The sequence below is a fragment of the Barbus barbus genome (assembly GCF_936440315.1).
Source record: "Barbus barbus genome assembly, chromosome: 38".
NCBI lineage: Eukaryota > Metazoa > Chordata > Actinopteri > Cypriniformes > Cyprinidae > Barbus > Barbus barbus.
The window spans coordinates 22,925,703-22,951,303 of record NC_136716.1 but is presented as its reverse complement, the minus strand read 5'-3'; the positions used below and the strand labels follow the sequence as shown (position 1 = coordinate 22,951,303).

Below are 25,601 nucleotides of genomic sequence, written 5' to 3'. Positions count from 1 at the left end.
TAATGCAACATAAAATGTGAAAAAATGAAGGGGTATGAAGACTTTCTATAGGCACTGTAGATAAGATATAACAAAAACATTATAATGGTCAGGTTCAGGCACGTTGTCATGTAACTTAAACAGTTTAATAACACCGTTGGCCAAAACTATTTTTTTTGTTTTTGTACACTGCCCTTTATATTTTGCAGTTTCGTAATTGTTTAAAGGAGTGAAAAATAGTGTTTTATGGCAACATTATCAGTGACAACTTACCCCATATAGTGTAAAAGCATGCCCAAATATGTTATGTGCCTATAACTTTCAAAAATAGATGTTACACTTATAAATCTTAATTCAATTCAAAATGGTTTTATAATATCCATGTTTATCCATGTGCTATTCATGCACCCAAAGTATTAAAATCGGTTTAAAAAAATGTATTAAAAACAGTCTAACTATGCAATAACCAAATGGATGAGACCATAAATCTCAAATGAGAACACGCCGTGCAAGCATCTGTCCAAGTAGCTGATTTTATCAAACAACATACTGAAAATAGCACACAAGAATAGAGCAAAGAAAGAAATACAAATAATCACACAACATTGGTTATCATACAGGTTATTTACAGCTGGTCAACAGGTTAATACAAACCATATGCATTTGCATCATGGGAAGAAATGAGCTCAGAGTGCTCTCTAGAGTTGATATCTGAGAAGAAGATCTGCGATTTTAAGTTCCAAGTAAAATTACTCCTCATTTGTGCCTGCTGGAAATGAGGTAAACGTCTCTCAGGATGTCAGAAACATCACTTGTGGAACAATTTTTAATCACGTTGTGCTTAAAATGCCTTTACATGCATAAAAAAAACAAACAGAAAAGCTTGTATTCCCCTCTCCCATAGATACACGGTCACTCACTGAAAAAAAATAAAAATAATAATGAAAGGGAAAGAAAACAAAGGCGTTAGAGGCACAAAACATGCTTCCATTCTTGGCACAAAACACATTTAGAAAGCAAAAGAGGCTTCACTTCAAAATAAGAAGATGCATTAGTCTCTGTACAGTTAGCCATCATAAAAAGTGATGAGATGTCCATGAAGTCCACACTGCACAGTAGCTAAAAAATCATAAGACACCGTTTCATGAGCAACTGCTTAGAAAAGTACCTAGCAAACCTACTATGATGATGCTAGCAATGCTGTGCACTGTGTAGGACTAAATGTCCAATGCACAGAATATTAATACGTCAACCAGTGTCCACACTTATGTACACAATCTTTAAAATGGCAAATGTGTAACCTATATAAGGTTATGTACTCCGGTAAGAAAAAATGCTCAATTTCTATGCCTAAAAATAGTGGTCCCACTATATTTATATTAGTTGTCTTTAACTACTACGTACTTATGAAGAAAAAAAAAAAAAAATCAGTGTCAGTGTTATTGTTAACTAAAATTAATTAGAAATCATTTTCAGTCATAAAACAAATATAATTAGATTAAAAAATATTAGAAAATGGTTACACTTTATTTTAAGGTGTCCTTGTTACAATGTAATTTTACCTTTAGGTACTGAGTAATATTAATTAACTCCATGCATACTATATGGTTAGGGTTAGGATTTGTCTTAGGGATACTTGCATGTAATTACGCATAATTTATTGTTATTATGATATATTGGCATATTGGAGATTAAAACATTTACAGGTCGAGGTCAAAGCACTCACTAGTAATTTTTTAAATGCACACACTGGTATATTTGTCTCTAATTTCAATTACTTTTGTAGCATATTCCAATCATTTGGGGCAGCAAATTCAAAAGCAGAACGACCATACGTTTTCTTTCTAGGAATTGCCAAGGAAATATAATTTGATGATCTAGTTGTATATGTATTAAGATAGAGGTAATAAACCCAGTATGACTTTGTAAATAAATATATACCAATGAGTTTCTCGTCTTATATGCAATGATGTCCAATTCAAAAGGGAGTATAATTCACAATATGTTCTGTAAGGTGCATTAGTAATCAAATTGCTGCATGACACAACACATCTAATTTCTCCAGAACGCCTTTACGTGCATTTCTATATATCACATCACTATAATCGAACAAGGGCAAAACAGTCGTTTCAACAAGATGTTTCTTGGCTGATGTGGTAAACACAGATCTATTTCGAAACAAAAAACTAAGTCTAGATTTAACTTTCTTCTGGAGATTAGTTATGTGGGTAGTAAATGTCAAGGAACCATGAAGCCAGATTCCAAGATATTCATACGAAGATACTACCTCAATTATTGCCCCATCCAGAGTTATAATGTCTTTATTATTTTGTTGTTTTTTCCCAAACCACATTACTTTTGTTTTTGTGCTATTTAAAACTAGATTCAAGTCATTAAAAGCCTCTTGAATTTTATTAAAACTATCTTGTGCTTGTTTTAAAACTTCATATGATGATCCCACAACACAAAGAATAGTATCATCCGCATATAGGTGAATATAGGTTTTCTGACCACAGATAATTTGAGAAATATTATTAATGTAGATTGAGAACAGGGTTGATGCTAACACAGAGCCCTGAGGGACCTCTTTATTAATAGTTAATGGTATGGATAATTGTTGGTCAATCTTTACATATTGGGATCTGTTAAATAAATAGTTAGAAAACCAAGATATAGATATATACAGTTGTGGTCAGAATTATTGGAACCCTTGGTAAATATGATCAAAGAAGACTGTGAAAATTAACCTGCTTTGTTAATCCTTTTGATCTTTTATTTAAAAAATTCACAAAAAGCTAACCTTTCATTGGATAATAAGAATTTAAAATGGCGGGAAATATCATTATGAAATAAATGTTTTTCTCAAACACACGTTGGACACAATTATTGGCACCCCTAGAAATTCTTAAGAGTAAAATATCTCTGAAGTATACTCTCATTCATATTCACAATTTTGAGCACTCTAGGGTGATTATGAACATGAAATTATCCAGCCATGGCTTCCTGTTTCACAGAAATATAAATAGGAGGGAAAACAAAGCCCAAATTCCCTTAATCATCCATCACAATGAGAAAAAACAAAGAATATATTTCTGATGTGCAGCAAAAGATAATTGAGCTTCACAAATTAGTGAAGTGGCTTTAAGAAAAGAGCTAGAGCAGTGAAAATCCCCATTTCCACCATCAGGGCAATAATTAAGAATTTCCAATCAACATAAAATGTTACGAAACTTCCTGGAAGAGGACACATGTCTATACCGTCCTAATGCACGGTGAGAAGGAGAGTTTGAGTGGCTAAAGACTCTTCAAGGATCACAGCTGGAGAATTGCAGAAAATAGTTGAGTCTCGGGGTCAGAAAACCTTAAAAAAAAATTGTCAAACAGCCCCTACATCACCACATGTTGTTTGGGAGGATTTCAAGAAAAATTCTCCTAGCTCATCCAAAAACAAACTCCAGCATATTCAGTTATCAGACAGGACTGGCACTTCAAATGGGACTGGCTTCTATGGTCAGATGAAACTAAAAAAATTAGCTTTTTAGCAGCAAACACTCCAGATGGGTTTGGTGAACACAGGGATAAAAAGTACCCCATGTGTACAATGAAATATACTGCTGTATTTGTGATGTTGTGGGCCTATATTTCTACTGGAGGTCCTGGACATCTTGTTCAGACACATGGCATCATGGATTCTATCAAATACCAACAGATAAAAAAATCAATAAGTGACCGATTCTATTAGAAATCTTATAATGGGCCATGTTTGGATCTTCCAACCGTACAATAATCCAAACACAAACCTCAAAAACAACACAAAAATGGGTCACTGAGCACAAAACCAAGCTTCTGCTGGCCATTCCAGTCCTCTGACCTGAACCCTGTAGAAAATGAGTGAGGTGAACTGAAGAGAAGAAGCACCGTCATGGAGCTGTGAATCTAAAGGATCTGGAGTGATTCTGGATGAAGGAATGGTCTCTGATCTCTTGTCAGGTGTTCTCTAACCTCATCAGGCATTATAGGAGAAGATTTAGAGCTGTTAAACTGACAAATGGAGGTTTCAAAAAGTATTGAATAAAAAGGTGCCGTTAATTGTGTCCAACGTGCGTTTGAGAAAAACATTTATTTCATAATGATATTTCCCCCCCATTTTAAATTCTTATTATCCAATGAAAGGTTAGCTTTTTGTGAATTTTTTAAATAAAAGATCAAAAGGATTAACAAAGCAGGTTAATTTTCAGAGTCTTCTTTGATCATATTTACCAAGGGTTCCAATAATTCTGACCACAACTGTAGATATAGATATTTTAGAACACTTGCTATTGAGATTGGATGGAGTTATACATGTCTTTACTTACATTACCATACATACATACATACATACATACACATACACATATACACACACACATACATATAAGTACAATGTAAAGACATGTATGTACACAATAAGTGCACTGCATCAAATGAATAATTTAAATGTTAGTACGTACTGTAGTAGATAAAGACACTTAATATAAAGTGGGTCCAAAATAGTTTTTGTCACCCACGTCGAACAGTTTCTGCAGTTGAAAAGGCAACAGGGAAGACCAACAGTCTATTTGATGAAAAATACGGTGTAAACATACAAATAAAACAGATTATTAGATAGAGGATATTTCAGCACCTCACAAATGTTTCAGTAGTGAGGGAAAAGAAGCGTCGCACCATCAGAATGATTGACAAACACACACATGCATGCCAGCACCTGTACAGACACACTGAGTGCTCTTAAAATGACGTCCTTCTTTCAGACTGTGCTCCTTTAAAACAAAGATGGGCACGCACGCATGCTAGCGTGAGAGTTTTCCATGTGTCCTTATTTCCAGCATGTGAAGACTCACACCAGAGGACAACAGATCTGTTCTACGCACGGAAATCCTCCCCAAAGTGTCTGATCTGGTCTTCGGTCATGGAGAGGTAGGTGGCTCTCATGGTTGGAGAGTACTGTGAAAAACATCCACACAGAAGTCACAAACTGACAATATATACCTGGCTAAGAACATTCAAGCAAACAAGAACCATTTTTCAAGAGTGAAATGAAAATGAACTACACTTTTGTGTTTGGTGTGGACTACAAGTTTACTAATGACGCCGAGGCAGGTTCTTTTAGCTAGATTGTAAGAAAATGAAAATTCATTTCCTCTATCTAAACCTGTAAGTTATTAGCTAACAAAAGGGTTTGCAAGGCATGCTAGTGGCCAGACAATACAATCTGACAGAAAAATGCTCTACGTGCTCTACATAGCTCATCTGTGTCTAACATACAACATATGTGGGTATGTCTATGAGGATCCATGCCAGGAGTGAAAAAGGGAAAAATCACCCACACAGAATTTATTCAAACGCATGGGAAAAAACAAGGGATGAAATAAAAGGAAAAAAGGGAAGGATCAGAGAACAAAGGGACTGGGACAATAATACTGTAATCATACAGCAACTTACGCGGTTTCTATATGGCTGAGAGTAAAGCTCCAAAAAGAATTTTATTTTTTGGTTAAAATAAGGAAGAAAAAATAAGAACAGAAACATACAAACAGAGAAACATACGAACAAACAAAGAAAAACCGTAAAAGAAGCTATTAGCAGAAGACAGTAGAAAGCCACTGGCTATCAAAGGACAAATCGAAGTTTAAGGCTAGAAATAATCATGGCAAGAGTCTGAAGTCAGCATTAAATCAAAATTTAGCCCATTTACTCAAATTTTTGCCATTGAGCCTAATTTTTGTTACTAAGGAAGTACACTACTGTTCAAAAATGGGAGTTGGGTCTTTTTTATGTTTATGAAAGAAGTATATTACGGTCAACAAGACTGAATTTATTTAATCAAAGATACTGTTAAAACAGTAATATGAAATGTGAAATATTAAAACACTATTCCTGTGCTGGCAAAGCTGAATTTTGAGCCATTATTCAAGTCTTTAGTGATCTTTCAGAAATCATTCTAATATGCTATTATATATTTTTGATGCTCATAAAGCATTGTGCTGCTTAACATTTTTGTGGAAATGATTATATATTTTCTTTTTCTTCGATAACAGAAAGTGTACAGGAACAGCTTTTATTTGAAATAGAAATCTATTTTTAAATGTCTTTACCGTCACTTTTGATTCATTTAATGTGTCCTGACCCTTTTCTGAATAAAAGTATTAATTTCTTTAAATAAAATACATACTTTTGAACATACGAGTGTACATACGGCCAATTTTGATTTCATGTTGACCCTTAAAATGATTGTGAAAAAGGTTAATCTTTGGTATGAATTATTGTCATTGTGTCAACATGAGTGCATATGTGATCATGAGAAGGGCTTGGCCTCTGGAGCCCAACGCACCGAAGGAGGAGGAGATCCCCTCCTGATCAGAGGCACGTTCTCATAACGCGGGTTTCCTCCAAACAGCGCAGACTGGTTCCTGTCGAAACAAGACAGTGATGAGTGAAAAGAGAGAATTAGGGTGAGAGTTCAAGAAATATTTTAGAAATAATAAAGTGAACTTTATCTAATATTCCTCAAGAAAGGAAAATCAATCAACATCTCCTCTCTATAACATCCAAATGTTATTGAATTGCGCTGTCACACAGAATTCAGACACATCGATCTGAAAACAGGAAATCACAGAATATGAAAAAGAATAAATCATGTGTAAGGTGGCCTCTTACATATATTCTGACAGGGGTGCGTTGGTCACAGCCTGTGTTGGAGGCTGCAGGCTGGTCTGGCTGCCCACGCTGCTACTGTAGCTGCAGAAGCTGTGCATGTTGGCCTGGTGGGAATGGTGGGATGTCATTCGCCGGCTCTGAGGGTTAAACGGGTCCCCGTCATCAATGTCATCATAATCTCTATCTCTGTGGAGGGAAAGAGAAGCATTGTTTATCATTTAAAAGTTTGAGGCCAGTAAGATATTTCTCCTATACTAACCAAGGCTGCATTTATATTATTAAAAATACAGAACAAAAGTGCAATTTACAACACCATCAAAATTAAAAATACAATAATTAAAGCGATAGTTCACCCCCAAATTAAACTTTTATCATTTATTCTTCCTAGCGTTGTTCCAAACAGAAGTTTTTGTCTTCTGTTGAATATATAAAACACAATATTTTGAAGAATATGGGTAACCAAACCATTTTTGGTGCCCACTGAATTCCACAGTATTGTTTCATACTAGGCATTTTATCTGCTTTAAAATATCTTCTTTTATGCTCAACAGAAGAAAGAAACTCTTGCAGGTTTGGAACAACTTGACGGTGTGTAAATGATCATTTTAATTTTTGGTTAGACTATCCCTTTAAGCGTTCAAGCATAACCGAGGCAAAATAAGGAGTTAAGCAAGCATGGCAGGGAGCATTAGACTAACTGAAAAAAATTGAAATTAAAGACTGTTACAAAAAGAAAATGAGTAATTGAAGACCTGTTGATGGTTGCAAGCAAATTGGTTGAAAACCCATAAATATAGATCAATTGTAATGTGACATAACTGCTTATCACTTTGACCAACAGGTGACGCTGCCACCAAATTTATCTGGTGTGGTTAGGTCCAGTTCGGCATCATGCCATCAAATTTGTCTACGATTTATATAATAATGGTTTTAGAAAGCAATGTAATCATATTTGTACATTGTGTTATCTCTCGTGACTACTACACGGTGCTGGTGCCAGTTATGGTGCTAAAGACAAAAGTCAAGTTTCATAATAATATGCCAGTGCATTTGTAAAATACAGTATTTTACAATAAAATTTAAAATGGCAGATGCTGCAAACAGCCAACATATGAAAACTATGTACAGTGTGACTCAGCATGCCATACAGAATCTAAACACTCTCTTGAATTTTGCTCAAACTTCAGAAATTACTAGCAGGTAGTGCTGTGCTGAAACTCTGCAAGCACCCTCAGGGCATGCTTGTAATGATAGGTACCAGGTTTCGGCATGCTTTCTTTATGCAAAGGCTTTAACAGAACTGTCTGTAATTCTCAACTGACTCCCAAAGAACTTAGCTAGTTTATGGATGTTTGATTAGAGTTAAGTGCACTATAGTCAATGTGAGTGATCTTAATGCATTCTGTGTGAGTGTGTGTGTGTGTGTGTGTGTGTGTGTATGTAGGAAGTTGTCAGGGGTAACGAAAGCAGAGATCTCCGAGGCTTGAGGAGTGAGTGGCACCTGCCAGTGTCCTTTTAGAAGATCCAACTTGGTGACGTAACGGGCAGAACCAACTCGGTCAACACAGTCCTCTATCCGAGGAAGAGGAAAAGAGTCGGGCTTCGTTAAGTTGTTAACTCTATGGTAGTCCGTGCAAAAACTATATGATGAGTCAGACTTAGGCATGGTGAACTCCAGGGGCTCTGGCTGGGTGTAGCAAAACCATGTTGCAACAAATACTCAACCTCTGACTTCATTACTTCTCGTTTATGTGGATTGACACGGTAAGGATGCTGTTTAACAGGTACAGAGTCACCTACATCAATGTCGTGTGTGAGAATGGTAGTTTGGCGAGGAACATCAGAGAATAAGGTATACGTCTTTGGACGTAACAATATACACTGTACCTGTTGGCAATCTGTCGCCATGCTCTCGGGATGGCACACAGCATGACGGAGAAGGCACAGGCTGCCAGGAGAGAGAATAGACAGAGATACAATAACCCCTCCACGCCATCATAACACACACCTATCAGAGCGTCCAGGTAGTCCTGCAAACACACACATCCCACAAGAGATTCAGATGCATTTTACTAATTGCTAAAATCTCACTAATCTCGCAGCATCACATTAGACAGAATCAGGTGGAACATTATTTGTGCTCCGTACCTTATTGAGTCCTCGGCAGTCTAGAAGTGCAGTGAGCTGATGTAAACTGGCCTCTGAATTATTCAATAAATGCTGAATACTCAGTAAATCCCTCTGAAAAGAACCACACACAATTGCTATGAAAAAAACTATAATTTAAAAAATACACTTTAAATACAATACAATAAAATGCAAGTATTGACATAATAGCTATTTTTATACACCAACAAAGAAAATAGCATACTATATTACATTATATTTAAAAAAAAAATCATTACATTTTACATTCAATTTCCATTATATAACAATAAACATAATATTATAGTACATAAAATTATTATATTACATAAGATTTTGTCTGACTAAAATAAATAATTTTACATGACAATAATAATAATATAAAACAATGTGTCAAACTGTCATAAGTTTTATATTGAATTTTGCACATATATGAGAAATTCTGTCAATATTATTACTTTAAATTCATTTTAAATATGCAATATAAGCCATTTTGGATAAAAGCATCTGCTAAATGCATAAATATAAAAATGGTTTAATGCTAAAGGCTTTTACTACAGACTATACTGAATAGAGCACAAAGTATTAAGGTGAATGCATAAATCTATCTCAATCTGTGTAGTGCACACTCACCTCAGCTGTGGGGAACAGAGGCACTGCAAACTGCAGGAGACCTTGGATCTGGATCTGCATGGTGGTCAGCGATCTCTGGAAGACAGTCAGGGACTGCAAAACAAACTAATTCAGGATCAGTTCGTTTTGTTTAAGGGCTAACAAACAACATCCACAGTTTACACATCACAGGTTCTGTTCATCATGAAAGGGACTCGTGCAGTTCCACTCTCAACCAACAGAGAGAGAAACTGCACCATCCACAGATAAACACACCTGGTAACACTGACAGCTCTCAAATCTATATAAATGACCATCTCAGAAAGGAAGAAAAAAATCCACAAAAATGCATTAATATAAAAATTTGTAAGAAAAATAAATAAAAAACATTGTGTCTGGAGGCATGGATTTTGTTATATTGTTTATATTATAATAATGTGATTTTTTTTCTGTGCTAAATATGATATCCTTATTTATTCAGGCTTTAGATGTGCTAATGGAACACACACACACACACACACACACACACACACACACACACACACACACACACACACAACACACACAGAGAAATATGACCTAGGCTTTTGTTAGCAAGATTCACCAGCAAGTGGAACAGCAGATAATCAAACATAACACCTGATTAAATTAATCCACTTTGTTTGTACAATTTTCACCCTTGTCTTGATTTGAGAGTGAATTAATTCACTGTGGAAATGTATCTCTATCCCAGGCCGCACATGAAAAGTGAGGCAAGAAATGGATAATGAAAAGGCAAAAAAACTACTCAACTAAAACAAAAAAATAAGTGACAGAATAAGAGATTTAGAGAATGTGAGTCTGAATAAACAGAGATTAGAAATTAAAGACGAGACCAAAAACAGAACATAAGAAGGGAACTTTGTAAAAAGACATCCATCTCATTACAAGAATATTGTCATACATTAAAAATGCTCAAGATGCTCTTTGCAGACTGATATTGTGTGTGTGTGTGTGTGTGTGTGTGTGTGAAAGACGAGTAAAGGACATGCAACTGATCTCTTGTTATGAACATCTTTGCTGCTCTATCTTTGTGACAACTTTATTGATCTGAGAGAGATGTCTAGTTTCTCTGTTATAGCAAGTCAAGCTGAACCGCAGCAACCTGAGATATAGGACACTGGCCTTTTACTGCCTGACCTAAAAACCCTGAGAGATGCAGAGAGACAGGAGAAGTGAGGGAGAAAGCCACAGACAGAGTCAGGAAAAGAGTAAAGTAGGTGGAGAGAGGGAGATTAATAAATCAGTCTCAGTAACTGATAGCTAAATTTGGGAAGTGATTCATATTAACGGTTTTAAAACCAACTGAACCACCTAAATTATGTAAAGAGCATTTTAATGCAGTCTATAAACAGAGAAGACAATTTCATAATGCATTGTGATGTGATAAGTAAATTAACTCATCCTAGATGGAAGACAAAGTGAGAGATTTTTTTTTTTTTAACAAATGTACTTAATAAATCAATTCAGAATAGAAAATTGATACAAATTGTTTAATCTCATTTTAAAATCAGTATTTTACATATTTTATCCAATGTTTGTTTTATGCATTTATGTGCATAAATCCCAAATTAGTCACTTACGAGATTTCATTTAAGTTAGGATGATTTTAGTGAATCAATAACGCCATAAAATATAAGCTTGCAGTCTGAAAAGAATGTGATGAGAAACAATAATACAAAGAAAATAAATACATATATTTATATTGCATTGCTCTTGCTGACATGCAAACATATAGCAATATGAAAAAAAACTTACAAACCTCTTATTTTTATTTAATCGATCAAAAATTGTCAATTCAGTTTCAAAAATATTAGTTATTAGCTATTTGAAGCAGTGTAATGACTCACTCAGTATATGTTTGACTTAAAAAAAATATTTCTCTAAATTAAAAAAGAACTGTAAGAATTCCATATTAAGTAAAATGAAAAAGATTAAATATGAATTATGAGGTTGCAATTTGAAAGAAATGTTATAAGAAATACAAAAGACAATAAATAAACATTCCTCTACTACATTGCCCTTGCTGATATACAAACATTAAATGCAACCATCATAAACCAAGTTGTGAACAAAGTTGTTTTCTCTAAAGAACTAAAGGAAATCAGTATTAAGTAAAACGAGAATCAAAATAGCATCCTTGGATTCCTTATGATTCACATCTCTACTGAAGACCATTTTTAGTAGGAAATTAAAGAACAAAGAGCAAGTGATAATTTCTATTAAACGTAATACCTGCTGAAACGGGTTGGGAAGCGTCTGGCTGCAGTACAGGTAATAATGCACAATATCTAGAAAAGAAGAAACAACAAGAAAGAGTGCATTATGAACAGCATGGCATATAGACCATAAAAAAAGTGACATGTCTTCAAAATCTGGTCATCATTAAGATTAAATTAATCTTCTGATAGATGACATCCACTAAATTACACAGATGTGTAGCAGCCACTTTTAACTATTCAGGCTATGGTGCTATTTTCATTTTTGGGTGAAATATTCCTTTAAGTCTTGCGCGCCATGGAAAAGCAGCCTCTGAGGAATGAAATTTTCCTCTGGGAGGCTCCGTCCTCGTGCACCTGAGGGAGCTTCTGTCTGTCTGGTAGTGCAGGAACATATTATAGCTGAGAACAGGATTAAAGTTACGTAATCATAGGAATGGCCATTTTACCGATGTATTCAGTCACAGTGATTACAGAGCAGGATTAAAGGTCTCTCAGATTAACCCTTTAAACTATTTAAGCACTTGATAGTGTAAAAATGCCATTTCATGCAAATTTGTTCACTGAAGAACTGTGACAGTGTATGTGCGTGTATGTGTCCATGTCTGTTTTTCTCCAAATGTACAGTACATACATTCAGAATAAGACATACACTCACCTGAGCTAATTGCATCTTTTGTTTGGTTCATCAGAAATTTGTCTGGTGCAACACAGAAATCACTTGTGCCCTAGACCGTAAAACACACAAAAAAAGTAAAAAAAATCCTGCAATAAATTAAATATAAAAATAAAATACATTACCATTCAAGAGTTTGATGTCTGTAGTATTTTTTTATTTTTTTTGCATGGTTAAATGTCTGTTATTTTATAATAATATCATAAAGAGTAATATTGTGAAATATTATTACAATTTACAATAATTATTTCTATAATAACTCTTACTCAAATGTAATACATTTTTTTCAGGATTATTTGATCAAGTGCAAAACTTCAAATTTACTTTTTAACATAAAATTATATTTAAATTTATATAATTTATTTTTTGCTGTATAAAAGCATACATTTTTTATGAAAAAAATATCTTACTAACCCCAAACTTTTGAATGATAGTGTATATATATATATATATATATATATATATATATATATATATATATATATATATATATATATATATATATATATATATATATATATATATATATATATATATTCAATAAATATACCGTTTTACAGGAAGCACACATGGCTGCAAACACACACTCATACAATGTTGGCTTGCAGAATAAATTCATGGGCCCAAATAAAGAAAAGCTATCTGTTCGACAGGAAGGAACATACGACAAGAGTCATCACACAGGCTCTAAGCATACTGTATAGGCAGCTGGGATGCAGGCATTATGCTATATTGTCTAAGGAAAAAACAGACATGCAGAAACACCACGCACACACTCTCACATATAGTCTGCACATAAACATCCCCAGGCTGTGAAAGGAACACATATTTCTGTCAACAATACATTTGCAAACAATACATTTGCATTCAATTATGACATCATTGATCCATTCTACCAGGAGCAATTTCTCTTACAAGGCAAGAAAAGAAGCAAAATGAATACAATATAGAAAATAAATAAATTAAAAAGTGGTAATATTGACTGCTGACTCCTCATATCACAAATCCACCACGTGTCAATAATTCTACTGCCTTCAATATTTGAAATTTCTCAGCCTTTAATCACATGGCAACCCATTAGGGGCATTTTTTTCTGCAGTGATCCATGTCCATCAACTTTAAAACATTCCCCACATCCGGTCTCAGAGCATGGAAGTTTAAAGTCAAGCCCACATCCTGTTGAACTCCTGAGGCTCAATACCTTGTGTTATGCATTAATTCATTAGCCGTGAAGACAGGATCAAAGCCCTGTGTGTCTGTGTCTAACGCCTGCAGGAAAGATGAGTTCATTACAGAGAACTGAGCGTGTCCACTGATGCTGAAGAGGTGGCGCATCTACATTTCTCTCTTAATGAGCTGATAGGGGAAATATTGGCAGGGTGGAAGTAAACCAAATTAGTCACACACAGAGAAACATAACTCGGTGTATCTGCAAACAGTACACATGGTGTGCCGGTGAGTGTATATTTCAGGCCTCGTTTACACTAGTGAGTTTTCGTTTTAAAACGCATAACTTTTGCTACGGTTACGCCTGTTGTTTACACTACTCTGGCATTTTCGACCCTCGAAAACGGAGACTTTTGAAAATGCTGCAGACCCCGTTTAAATTGGAAAACTCCAGGCTTGCGTTTCAATGTAAACGGACCAAAACGGAGACAAAATGCACATCTCTCTGCGTATCCTTGACAACAGTGTAAACAATAACATCATGCTAATTGTAGTATCCATAGATATGTTTGGGTAGATTCCCCATTTTACCAATCCAAGCACACAGACACGTCCGCCATCTAAATAATAGGGAATCTACCTCTACGGTTATACATGCATTAATGGTCATGTGACATGCGTTTTCGGTTGTGTAGTGTAGACGAAGATCGTTTCTCAAAACGCAGTGAAAACACCAGTGTAGACGAGGATCATTTTCATTTTAAAACGCCAATTTTAAACAAAAACGCGCTAGTGTGAACAGGGTCTCAGTGTTTTCTACAGTGTTTCCGACATCACATTATCAACAAAATAGTAATATTTTGTAATGTAACATTGTTAAAACACATAACCATCAAGTTGGTGAGTCAAATTTTTGTTTAGTCCCCTCTCTGATGGTTTTAGTGAATAATAATTTTAAAATTGATATCTTGTGAATCGTTTTAAGCAATTCTTTAAAAGAATAGACTCAAGTACTTAAGTATATAAGGCTAATTTGTTAATGAATCCGACTATACTAGTAATACTTGTTTGTTTTTAATGCAACCAGTGAAAAAAGCTCAATGTAAAGCTCCAACTTTGTTGTTTCTGACTTCCACTCACTTTCTCACCATATTCAGACTGTATACTATGGAAGCCCGTTTCTGCCATGGAATAAAAATAAAAAAGATAATTGCAACTTTTTATCTCACAATTCAAACTGTTTTGCCTTGCAATTCTGAGAGGAAAAAAAGTCAGAATTTCAAGATATCAACTTTTCTGACTTTTTCCCGCAGTTGCGAAATAACATCTTGCATGTCTTTTTTCAGAATTCAGAGTTTATATCTCACAATTTGGACTTCAGAATTCGAATTCAGAATTGTGAGGAAAAAAAGACTGAATTGTGGGATATAAACTTGAACTGCAAGATAACAGTTTGAGATAATTGAAAATAATCGTGATTAAAAGTCACAATTATCTTTTTATATTCTTATTCCGTAGCAGAAACAAGTTTCCATAACAAGTGAGTTTGTAGGCTATATTATATTATATTAATTTTTTGCTGTGGACTGTGTACATTCAGTAGTGGGAGAACAGCTGTGGAGAAAACACTTGTATTTGGAAATATATTTGTTAGGAATGCATGAACAGTAATTTGTCTACATAGAAAAAACTATTTTTCTACACACACAGCACTAGCTACAAGTTCCACTGACTGGCTCTATTGATTCTTCCATACTGTTTGCTTTTGTGATGGATATAATTGGTTCGTGGGTAGATATTAAACTGCATTCATAACCTGCCAGTTACAGTTATGAGTAGGAGAATAAGTGGGTGAATGAGTGAAATAGTTTGTAAGAGAAAACAGAAGGGATATAAAAGTTAAATGAATCACACTCATCCATAAAACTTCGCCAAAAAACTGATTTTCCCAAGACTCTAAAGGGAAGCTCTCCTAGCTCAATTCTGAGACTAAATGAAAAGCCTACAGTAATACAAAAACAAAAAGCAAAACAAAAAACTATGAACAATTCAATTCATTTTATTTCATCTGAATTAATTTGATTGCAATGCACTAGACTTTCATCTAGACTGTCAACAAAATGCTGTTGTGGAAGTAATGTCTGAATCAAAAAGGCCATTGGGTCTTTTTACCTGAAGGTGGACCCCCATTCAAAACTTGCCCTTTCTTTTATTTCATCCTCCTTCATTGATGTGGTTTAATGAAATCTGGCACTTTTAACTCTTTTCCCAATAAACACATAAACTGCAGTGTTTTTGATTGCACACACACCCACATCAAACGCAATAAATTGGAAGTTGATCACCTCCTTCAGGCAAGCAGACAGCAGTTGACTATTATTTGTCATGCTCTGCCACATAAACAAGCTTTTGATATCGATAGACTGACTGTGACCTGCCTCAAGTGCATATAAAAACCAAATAACATCACGTACAAATACACAATGATATGTAATCACATGAAGTGTTCTTAATGGAAGTACTGATGCGTTTGTCTTGAATTCTCCATAATCTCAGATAATGAACAGAATCACTGATTGAATAACAGGCTTATTGGTTTGTACTTACCACAGCAGTGGCCACATCAGCTCCGAGAGACGCCCAACTCAATATCAGAGTAAGAACACCGCAGACCATCATCCTGCACAAACACCATAAAAAACACCATTGACAATTACAATAGTATGGTGGGTTGCCAGTTGATGTCCAATGTCAAATCTGGGGTCTGAATTATGACAATACGGGTGAAAAATAAAAATGTTTGATTTTCTTTATTCAAAAAATTAATGACTATTTTGGGACTGAAACATGACTTTGTTTTCATGAGATATAACCATGCATAAGCATAATGCAGTTTGTGTTTTGTGTTTGTGTGTGAGAGAAATTTGGGTAGACCGTACCCAACAGAGCTTGTTCTACAGATTTCACCGCCTATGAATCTTTATAAACGAAGGGTTTGTACCATATATACTATCACTGACCTCAATTTAGGATATCTCTGATAGCACAATCCCTTTACTTCAGACTGCAGAACACTTCCAGCACTTCACGTTATACTGAACATGACAGCAAGTGTTCTGAACTCAGAAACCCACTTTGCTACTAAATGACACACTTTCTACTTTAGGAAATACTGTGCAGTAAAATCCAGCTGGTAAATTAAACAATTACTCACGTCTAAGCTATTGGTTTCCTTTTTAATTTATCATTTAGATGAGAACTGTAATAAAAACAAACATTCTGTTCTTTTCAGGTGAACAGCATTAAAAGGCAATCCTTCGAGAATGAGGATCATTTTTTTTTTTGCTGTTCTTTACTCTTTGATCTTTCTTTTAATTAACTTATTTCTATTCAATCTTATGTCGTAACATTTTAAAGGGGGTCATTTCATACATTTTTTATTATTGTTTTTCTGCCCTGAGATAAAGTTTCTCCTACAGATAAAGTTAGCCAAGTTTTTTTTTGCGGCAAAACAGCCATTTTTCATACCCGATCTGACCCTTAAATGAAACGTTTTTGGTTTCTGACTGCAGTTTTTGCTTATTTTTAACAAATGGTCTTGGATAGGATGTTTTCTGAGCATTATAGGAAACCTTGATGGTACAATGAACTTGCATTTTGAAGAAAATCTGAGCAATATGACCCATTAAAAATTCCAAGGCTACTTTCTTTTTATATCTTTGTATATACTTTCCAGTATTCATTATCTCATGATAACCCAGTGTAATGTCATGTTTGTACTCACATAGTGAGGAGCCAGCGAGATTGTTTGGCCAGGCCAAGACAAGCAGCAAGACAGATGACCAGATCCAAGATCAGTATCAGGAGGTATGTCAACCACCTTCAGAAGAAAGAAAAACCAGCAGTTGACTTTAAGCAGTTAATGAATGCACATCAAATGACGTGATCAGAGATGCTGGAATAAATCACACAATATACTGCCAAGTTTAGAAACTGTTAATCAAGATATGTGTGAAAAATAAATAGGGTATGAAGCAAGAGAGTGTTTGTGTATCCATCTAAAAGGCAAATTACAAACGAAATTTCTTTAATTTCTCAGCTGTTCCACACAGACCTGCTTCTCAGATTTTCCTCTTGGGGAAAAAACAATCCCAGTATCTCAAAAGCATCTCCTCTAGAGTTTCAGAAATATCTTAACAGCGTCTCAAACTGTTCTCAAACCTGACTCAATACCAAGAAAACTAAATAAATACATAAAAATAGGAAACATTTCTCTTATCACATCAGATTATCTAAAGACCAAGTTATTATCAGAGCTATACAATCCACATTGCATTTTTCATGCCAGCAATTGTTCCATGTGTGTCATTTTTTATTTCTCCTCATGAATTTTAGGTTGCATTTAAAGTTATATACTTAAGTACAACATGACTGAGACTTTCCTGAGCTACAAAAGCACAATAGCTAAGAGATAAAATCTTCTTGTTAGCGCATGTGTTGTGCCTAGGCCACTCCAGAGAGCTCTTCGTCTCTGGAAATAATTCATAATAGATGAACAACTTCTATAGGTATTAATATTTCATATGCTGAAACCCTGTCAGAGGGGAATAGATGAATGTGTCTCTTCCTATAAACTGCTCTCAGACACACCCACATTCACTTTATCACTATCACATGTCAGAATCAGAATTAGCTTTATTGCCAGGTGTGTTTGCAGTTTGCACATATGAGGAATTTGTTTTAGTGACAGTAGTTCCACAGTGCGACAGAATGACAGTGACAGGACAGGACACAGATAATATAATTAAAAAAATAAAAAAAATAAAAAAAAAAAAATAATAATAATAATAATAATAATGTACAAATATACAAAATGGACAATATGCAAAATAGCACAAACAATATACAAAATAGACAATTCCGTATGTAAAGGTATGTTAGGTGCAAATTTGAAATGTAATAAGTATGCGTGTTAAATAAAAAAATAAAAAGTATGATAGTGTTGTGTGTTTCATGTTTATTGTTAAGAGCTCAAATGTTCATGAGATGGATTGACTGAGGGAAGAAACTGTTCCTGTGTCTAGTCGTTCTGGTGCTCAGAGCTCTGTAGCGTCGACCAGACAGTAACAGTTCAAAAGGGAGAGTGTGCTGGATGTGAGGGGTCCAGAGTGATTTTACCAGCCCTTTTTCTCACTCTGGATAAGTACAGTTATTGGAGAGTGGGGAGGGTTGTACCAATGATTCGCTCAGCAGTCCGGACTACCCTCTGTAGTCTTCTGAGGTCAGATTTGGTAGCTGAGCTGAACCAGACAGTTATTGAAGTGCAGAGAACGGATTCAATGATGGCAGAGTAGAACTGTTTCAGTAAGTCCTGTGGCAGGTTGAACTTCCTCAGCTGGCGAAGGAAGTACAACCTCTGCTGGGCCTTTTTAGCAATAGAGTGAATGTGAATATCCCACTTCAGGTCCTGAGAGATGGTGCTGCAGAGTTTGTCCTTGTTTAACCAGGAAAGCAGAAGGAGTTTGTCTGTTTTGTTGGGTAGAGAGTGGCGATTAGCCAGATGGATGCTAGGCAACGGCATTCGAAATACACGTTGTCTGAGCTTCACGAGCACACCGGCTCGCTTCCCCAGTCTGCGCGTCCTGAAGCAAAACATCCGAATAATCGAAAACCGGTTGGAAATTTTGTGGTGTGCTCTGCTGAATGTTCAGCAGTTCTTCCCTGATGAAACTGATCATGTTGGACAAACAAAAAACAGGAAAAACTAACAAAAACACTAAAACAACTGGAGAGCCAAGCACAATGGCTGGCATGCACGGCGCCATCTTGAGAAACTATATTAATATGCTTCCTATCAAAGATGAACTTTTCTGGTAACCTAAACTAAAGAATTGTGACATCTTCACTTATCAACCTGTCATCTGCAATGTGGAATAATGACAGGAATATGAATGCGGTACTGTTGGATGTTTTGATGGATGACCAGCGGTGAATCTGCGGCAGTAAATAACGTGTCATCTATAGTGTCTAACACGAGGAAATGGCTTTACATGCAACTATAAAACAGACTGTACACACATGCAGTCATGGATTAGCCGCTGATGGACTACTACGGTGCTTCACTCAACCACACTTAGAATAATATGAAAAGTCAAGGATGCAATATTTCATAATGTTTTTGTCTGCTACAAATAAACCTGCATTGCACAGAAAATGTATTCCAGGAGAGGTACATTATGGAAAGATTTAAGGTGGCAACTTTCATCATTACCTGTAATATTCCACATATGCTGTCTGATCAGCTATGGCAGCCAGGTCTACTTTCGCCATTTCCCAGTCAGGAAGCCCAAGCAGCTGCTTAATGATGTTTTCTGACATCTGTTGCATGAACTGCAGTGTCTGTACAAAGTCTCCTCGTGCAGCAAAGATCTCACCCAGTCGAGACAAGTGCTCGTTCAGGCCGCTCTGCATGCCTCCCACAGTACCAGTGACCTGTGAGAGAACGACACTGTTAGTGCACAAGGCATACTGTGATGGGTTTATAATGACATACTCTACCATTACAAAATTGGAGTAAGTAAGATTTTTTTTTAAAGAAACTGGGACCATTATTCAGCAAGGATGCATTATTTGACCAAAAGGGACAGTAAAGACTTAATAATATCAATTAAATGCTGTTCTTTTTAACTTTCTATGCATCAAAGAATCCCTAATGTTTTCACAAACATAAGCAGCACGACTTTTTTTTTTTTTTTTAAACATGGATAATAAGAAGAAATGTTTCTTGAGCACAAAATCAACATATTATAATTTTTCTAAAGGATCATGTCACACTGAAGACTGGGGTAATGATGCTGAAAATTCAACTTTGCAATCACAAGAATAAATTACATTTTAAAATATATTAATATAGAAATAATAATAGAATAATATTTCACATTATAGTTTAATCAAATAAATGTAGCCTTGGTGAGCATTACAGACTTCTTTCAAACTATTTCAGGTTGCGTACTTTTCAATATTGAAAACATTAAGACCACATTTTTAAATAATCAATTTAAAATAACTAATTGAAAAGAGTTAATTTAACATCACAAAATCTGTTTATCTGGCTGACGTGCACATTAAATGCAGAATAAACAAGAACACAAAGACACATGATGTCCTTCTTAACATAACCTCTTATTCAATATCCAAAATTAGACTTTTGAGAAAGTAGGCTATAGCATGTGCTCTAAAAAAAAGAGCTGTTTTCTGTGTGAATAGTCACGAAGAACTAGTCGGTTTGTAACCAGATTTGTGCTCCCTCATCCCTTCTAACAGACCCACCCAAAAGCTTCATTAAATAGAGTGTGTTGTGTTAGAAAAAAAATTAGATGAGGCCAGATGAGTGCATGCATATACAGTACATACAGCATATTTACATTTCAATAATAGCTAAAAACAGCACAGAATCAAGGGATTCCCAGGCAAATTTTCTTCATCCTGAAATCAAATACTCATGGCCCAGACTCAATTCCCAGCAGTTTTCTTTGGGTTGTGACATCACTACTCCAGAGCGAAGTGATCTCATAGCCAAAGCTGTGAGAAACTCAATTCCACATTGATTATCTAGTTTGACCGGATTCGTTTTTCATGGAATCTTTTATCTCACATCAGAAATGCACTCTCCTGAATCCTTTCATCTTCATGAAACACAAAAGTCCTGATGCTTTTTTAGTTATGAGGGTGATTTTGAGAAACATTTTGTAAGTTTCTTGGGAATAGCAAAGTTTATTGTGTGGCCACGACTGTGAAAACCTCCTCAGTGGGGTTTAATATCTCAGCTGAACGTAATCCAAAAATCCAGCTATTGAACAAATGCTAGACATCTGAGCTGTGTTTCTTAAACCACAACTGTAATGCATATGTGAGCAAGTGGTTAAGATATGAGAGCAAGATTTTTCTCCCAGCTCTGCGGCTCTAATTGACTGTCTCTGGTTTCTGTAGGCGCTGAGCTTCTGCAATTAAATTTGAATGGGAGAGTTGAAGAGTGAAGAATTCACCTTCGACGAATGTTTGATTAACTGGCTCGTGGGTTATGAATAAACAGCTCTCAGGTCCTTTCTATCAATTTTCTCTTGCAGTTAACTGATGTGTGTGAAGAATATCAGGAGAATTGTGGGTATTTTCCTGGGAAAGACTGAGACTTTTCAGTGAGTTTTTGTTTGAAATGGTAAGAATCTCACAACTTTTCCACCAACCACTAGCAAAAACTTTCAAAACTGCAGAAGAACATGCATTCTTGCACCTTTAACACATTTGCAATGTTCCACCCTATTAAATATAGTCCAAATATTAGAATATTGGCAGTCATTTGCACATTGCCAGTCAAAAAGTAAACAAGCAGAAAAGGAAAAGAAAAAAAGGAAAAGAAAGATCATTAAGGACAAGAGAGAGAGGGAAAAAACCCTCCTTGTTAACAATTGTTGTTAACAATTTAGTAAATTAGCATTCACCTGTGACTCAGTTTTGTCCATCCTGAATGGTCAGGAGGGGACAGTGAAGGGCCAGGGGCCGACAGCGCTCTCAATATATAGAGCACTGAAGTGGCTCATACTCCTGCTCCTGGAGCCCAGCCTAACAGAGCTCAGTCGACCTCCATTCCACAGATTGAAAATAAAGGTACTCTATAAATCACAACCCTTTCAAACAGACTCTGCCTTCAAACTATTTTCCTCCAGGCTTTCTTGAGCGAGTCATTCTGAAGCCTTTTGCCTTAACTGAGATGTCCACAAATGTGACACTTTAATCTATGCTGTCAAACATTTCACTAACCACTTCTCACTCAAAATCCAAACTCTGGATAAGGTTACACTCAATGAAAACATCGTAATGATTAAGCAGCTGGCTTGAGTCCAGAAAATGTCCGCATTCTGGTCAAAGCGTTACAAAAGTGACCTTCGAAAGCTGAGAGAACGGTACAAATGGCCCAGTGCTCTGCGTCATGTCACACCGTGCAGAGAACAGAGGTATTTATAGAACAACAGAGATCTGGTTTGACATTCTGTAATATAATATCCATTATCCACCCTGATAAAAATTCAGAAAATATTCCCCTTTCTTGTATTGACTACAAAAGTATTGGACATTTTCAGAATTATTACCTGGAAAATAAATACAGTTACATTTAACAGAAAGCATGTCATCACACTACATGGGGTAAGTTGTCACAATGACCATGTTGTTTATTGACACAGATTTTAGAATAATATCTTTGAATAAAAGCTGAAAATAAAAAAATATGATGTACAATTACAATATGAGAATAATTAGTATTTTAATTATAATTATCTATAATACAGTAACATATAATTTAATTATTAAATAATTAATAAACATTAATATAAATGTTATATACATAAAACACATGTAACAATTTGATCCACAATGTATCTACAGCATTATGGTTCTCCTGTAACTCAAACCAAGTAATTTATGTCCTTGTTAATCCCTAGGTGCCTCTGTGAACACAAAACAGATCCACACAGGAAGCCACGCAGTTCATTTGCAAGCACAGAGGGGGTGCTGAGAGGAGGTGAACAAGAGACCTTATGGCCCAGAACCAATAAACCCGAAAACCAAGCAGTCACCGCTCAACGCTCCTGCAAAAACAAGTCCTGCTATTCCTTCTCTTGACTCCTTTGAAAGGGCAGCCCAGTGCTTTCAAACAAAAAGAGAGTGTGTGCATGTGTGTGTGAGAAAGAACAAGCATCTGTGTGCAATGGATGCCAAATTAAATCATTGTTTTCAGGCAGGCAGAGCCATTGAAGAGCCTCAATCAGGAAGTCAAAGGATTTCCAAAAGTGACTTCATCAAAGCCTTTGTCGCAGGGTTCATGGCTAATTATGGGCATTGCGTGCTGGGTTTTCAGACAGTGGACACTTTGTACCATTTGAAGGACCTGGTTTCTAGGGAGTATTTCAAGAAAGGAGGGTCTCTTCTACTTGATGGCAAGCTTAGATAAATGTATTGATGATTCTCGAAGCTAGCTGACATTAATCTGAGGTCATGACCTGAAGATCAAAAACATCTCTAGTCCTTTTGAGCACCATTACAACATTTTTTCACAACAACATGCTCTTATCTCTCTGAGACAAACTGCTAATGAAAATTACGGCTGATTTTTCTTTTCCTTTTGGCTTGTGATGACTCAGAGAGTGTGTTGAGGGAATCAAGTTGACCTCAGATAAGTGTGTGCTTCATAATTCAGAGTGAGACAGAAACAGCCACATTAATCTCCATTAGTGCAGATGGGGAGTTAATCCTCAACTCCTCAGCGGGCAGATGCTCGACGCGCCTTCAGTCTCCGCTCAGTTCAGAACCACAGCATCAACGCTTCCCTGAAGGGTCATGCAACAGGTGTAAGTGAGCTGAACAGCTGTGGGTTACTGATCTATAGCTTGTGAGATGTTTGCACTCAAACTTACAAAATTTTTGTTAAAATCTATATGGAAGTAAATACATTTGTCATCAGCTACTGACTTGGAAATAAACATAAGGTTACGTTTGGGTTAATGATGCAATCACTTGAGATAATGTCAAGTGGAGCCAGTACAGCCGCTCCCTATATGCAGAGTAAGCAGTTTGCGTAGGGCACCAACTCTCTGGGGGGGGCACAATCACAGCTGCCAACAAAAAAAAAACATGAAGCGCCATTCCCGCATCCGCACCGGGGCCCGCACGCACCTGTTTGCGGCTGAATGCAAATTATCATAATTGATGGACAACTATGCCTGTGAAAAGACATCATCAATCCGGCACCGATAAAAAAAGAAAATAAAGATGAAAACGAAGCCCATGCATCACTTTCAGGTAGGCTACATTCATAATCCTATAAAACCTTTTTTGGCTGTTGACGTTAATAACCTGTTTTAATGTCGGAAATAATTTCACCACCAGCAGCGCATCTAATATGAGTTCCCATGTTCCCTTGCGAAAATGAACCATGTTTAAAACCAAAAATCATGGTTCTTGTAGCCATGGTAGCCGTAAAATTAACCATGGTTTTGTCACTTCAAATAATAACTTACAATGAAGTATTAAGATAATATTTTTTTTGTGGATATAAAAACAGATTTATACAACAGCCTTTAAAATGACTTAAAATGCACTATATAAAAACAAAGAGGCAATAAAGATTGGTTAATTAATAATTATATGGTTTCATTGAATAACACTGTTAAAATACATAATGTAATACAAAATAAACTATTTATGTACATTAAATGTTGTTACAAATGCCTGTAAAGGGAGACAAAGGCCTGATAATTGTTGTTGGTATACTTAAAGGATGATCAAATCCTTGTTTAATAGGCTATTGACCAAACATTTAATTCAAATATTCACTTAATCTTTCATTTTTGGCCACCTTTTTGCCATATGACACAGCCTGTATAATTTCTTCAACAAAACAATGTGGACATCACAACCCTTACAAAAAATTAACCATGGTTTTATCGTAGTAAAACTGCTTTTTTTCTTTAGCGTGATTTCTGAATGCTTGAGACTATAAAATCAGACAACTGTATTTATAAAATCATAGCCATAGGTTACTGTTTAGAGCTACAATTGTAATTAATAAATAATACAATTTTATAATTTATTTATTAAATTAAAATTAAATATTTTGACCCCTATAGTAGGTGTTTTTTTTTTTTTCTTCCATAATATTTGAGGGAGGGGGCGCAACAATCCTGCTTAGGGCACACATTTAGGCAGCAGCGGCCCTGAGTGGACCTCATACTGACGGTATCTGGGAATGAGAATTGTTCTACTAACAGGTGTGATTCTCAAATTGTCCTCTTCATACAACACCTTATAATAGCATCTGTATATAAATGTGGAGAGACATATGGATTGATAGGTGGATGGAATGACGGATAGAGTGATGGAGCAAAAGAGAGTTACTGTAGATAGAGTTATGGACTGACGAATAGAGTGGTAGAGCAATGGATAGACAGAAAGAAATATGGAACAGTAGATGGATGGGTGGTTGAATAGGACAATGGATTGATAGATGGACAGAT

The 25,601-nt window shown here is 35.7% G+C and overlaps 1 protein-coding gene across 1 annotated transcript in view; it reads right to left on the bottom strand.

Annotated features, from left to right (window-relative positions):
• Positions 1–4,087: 4,087 nt before the first annotated feature.
• LOC306858047 (protein tweety homolog 2-like) overlaps positions 4,088–25,601 on the bottom strand; it is a 58,297-nt gene continuing 36,783 nt past the window's right edge. The window contains exons 4-14 of the mRNA XM_079398408.1: positions 19,805–20,025; positions 17,318–17,413; positions 16,141–16,213; positions 12,349–12,418; positions 11,707–11,762; positions 9,454–9,546; positions 8,824–8,916; positions 8,563–8,705; positions 6,676–6,861; positions 6,350–6,428; positions 4,088–4,962 (exon numbers count right to left, since the gene is read on the bottom strand). Of these exons, the coding sequence (XP_079254534.1) occupies positions 4,882–4,962; positions 6,350–6,428; positions 6,676–6,861; positions 8,563–8,705; positions 8,824–8,916; positions 9,454–9,546; positions 11,707–11,762; positions 12,349–12,418; positions 16,141–16,213; positions 17,318–17,413; positions 19,805–20,025 (1,191 nt within the window). The 3' untranslated portion in view covers positions 4,088–4,881. The remainder of the gene's footprint in view (positions 4,963–6,349; positions 6,429–6,675; positions 6,862–8,562; positions 8,706–8,823; positions 8,917–9,453; positions 9,547–11,706; positions 11,763–12,348; positions 12,419–16,140; positions 16,214–17,317; positions 17,414–19,804; positions 20,026–25,601) is intronic.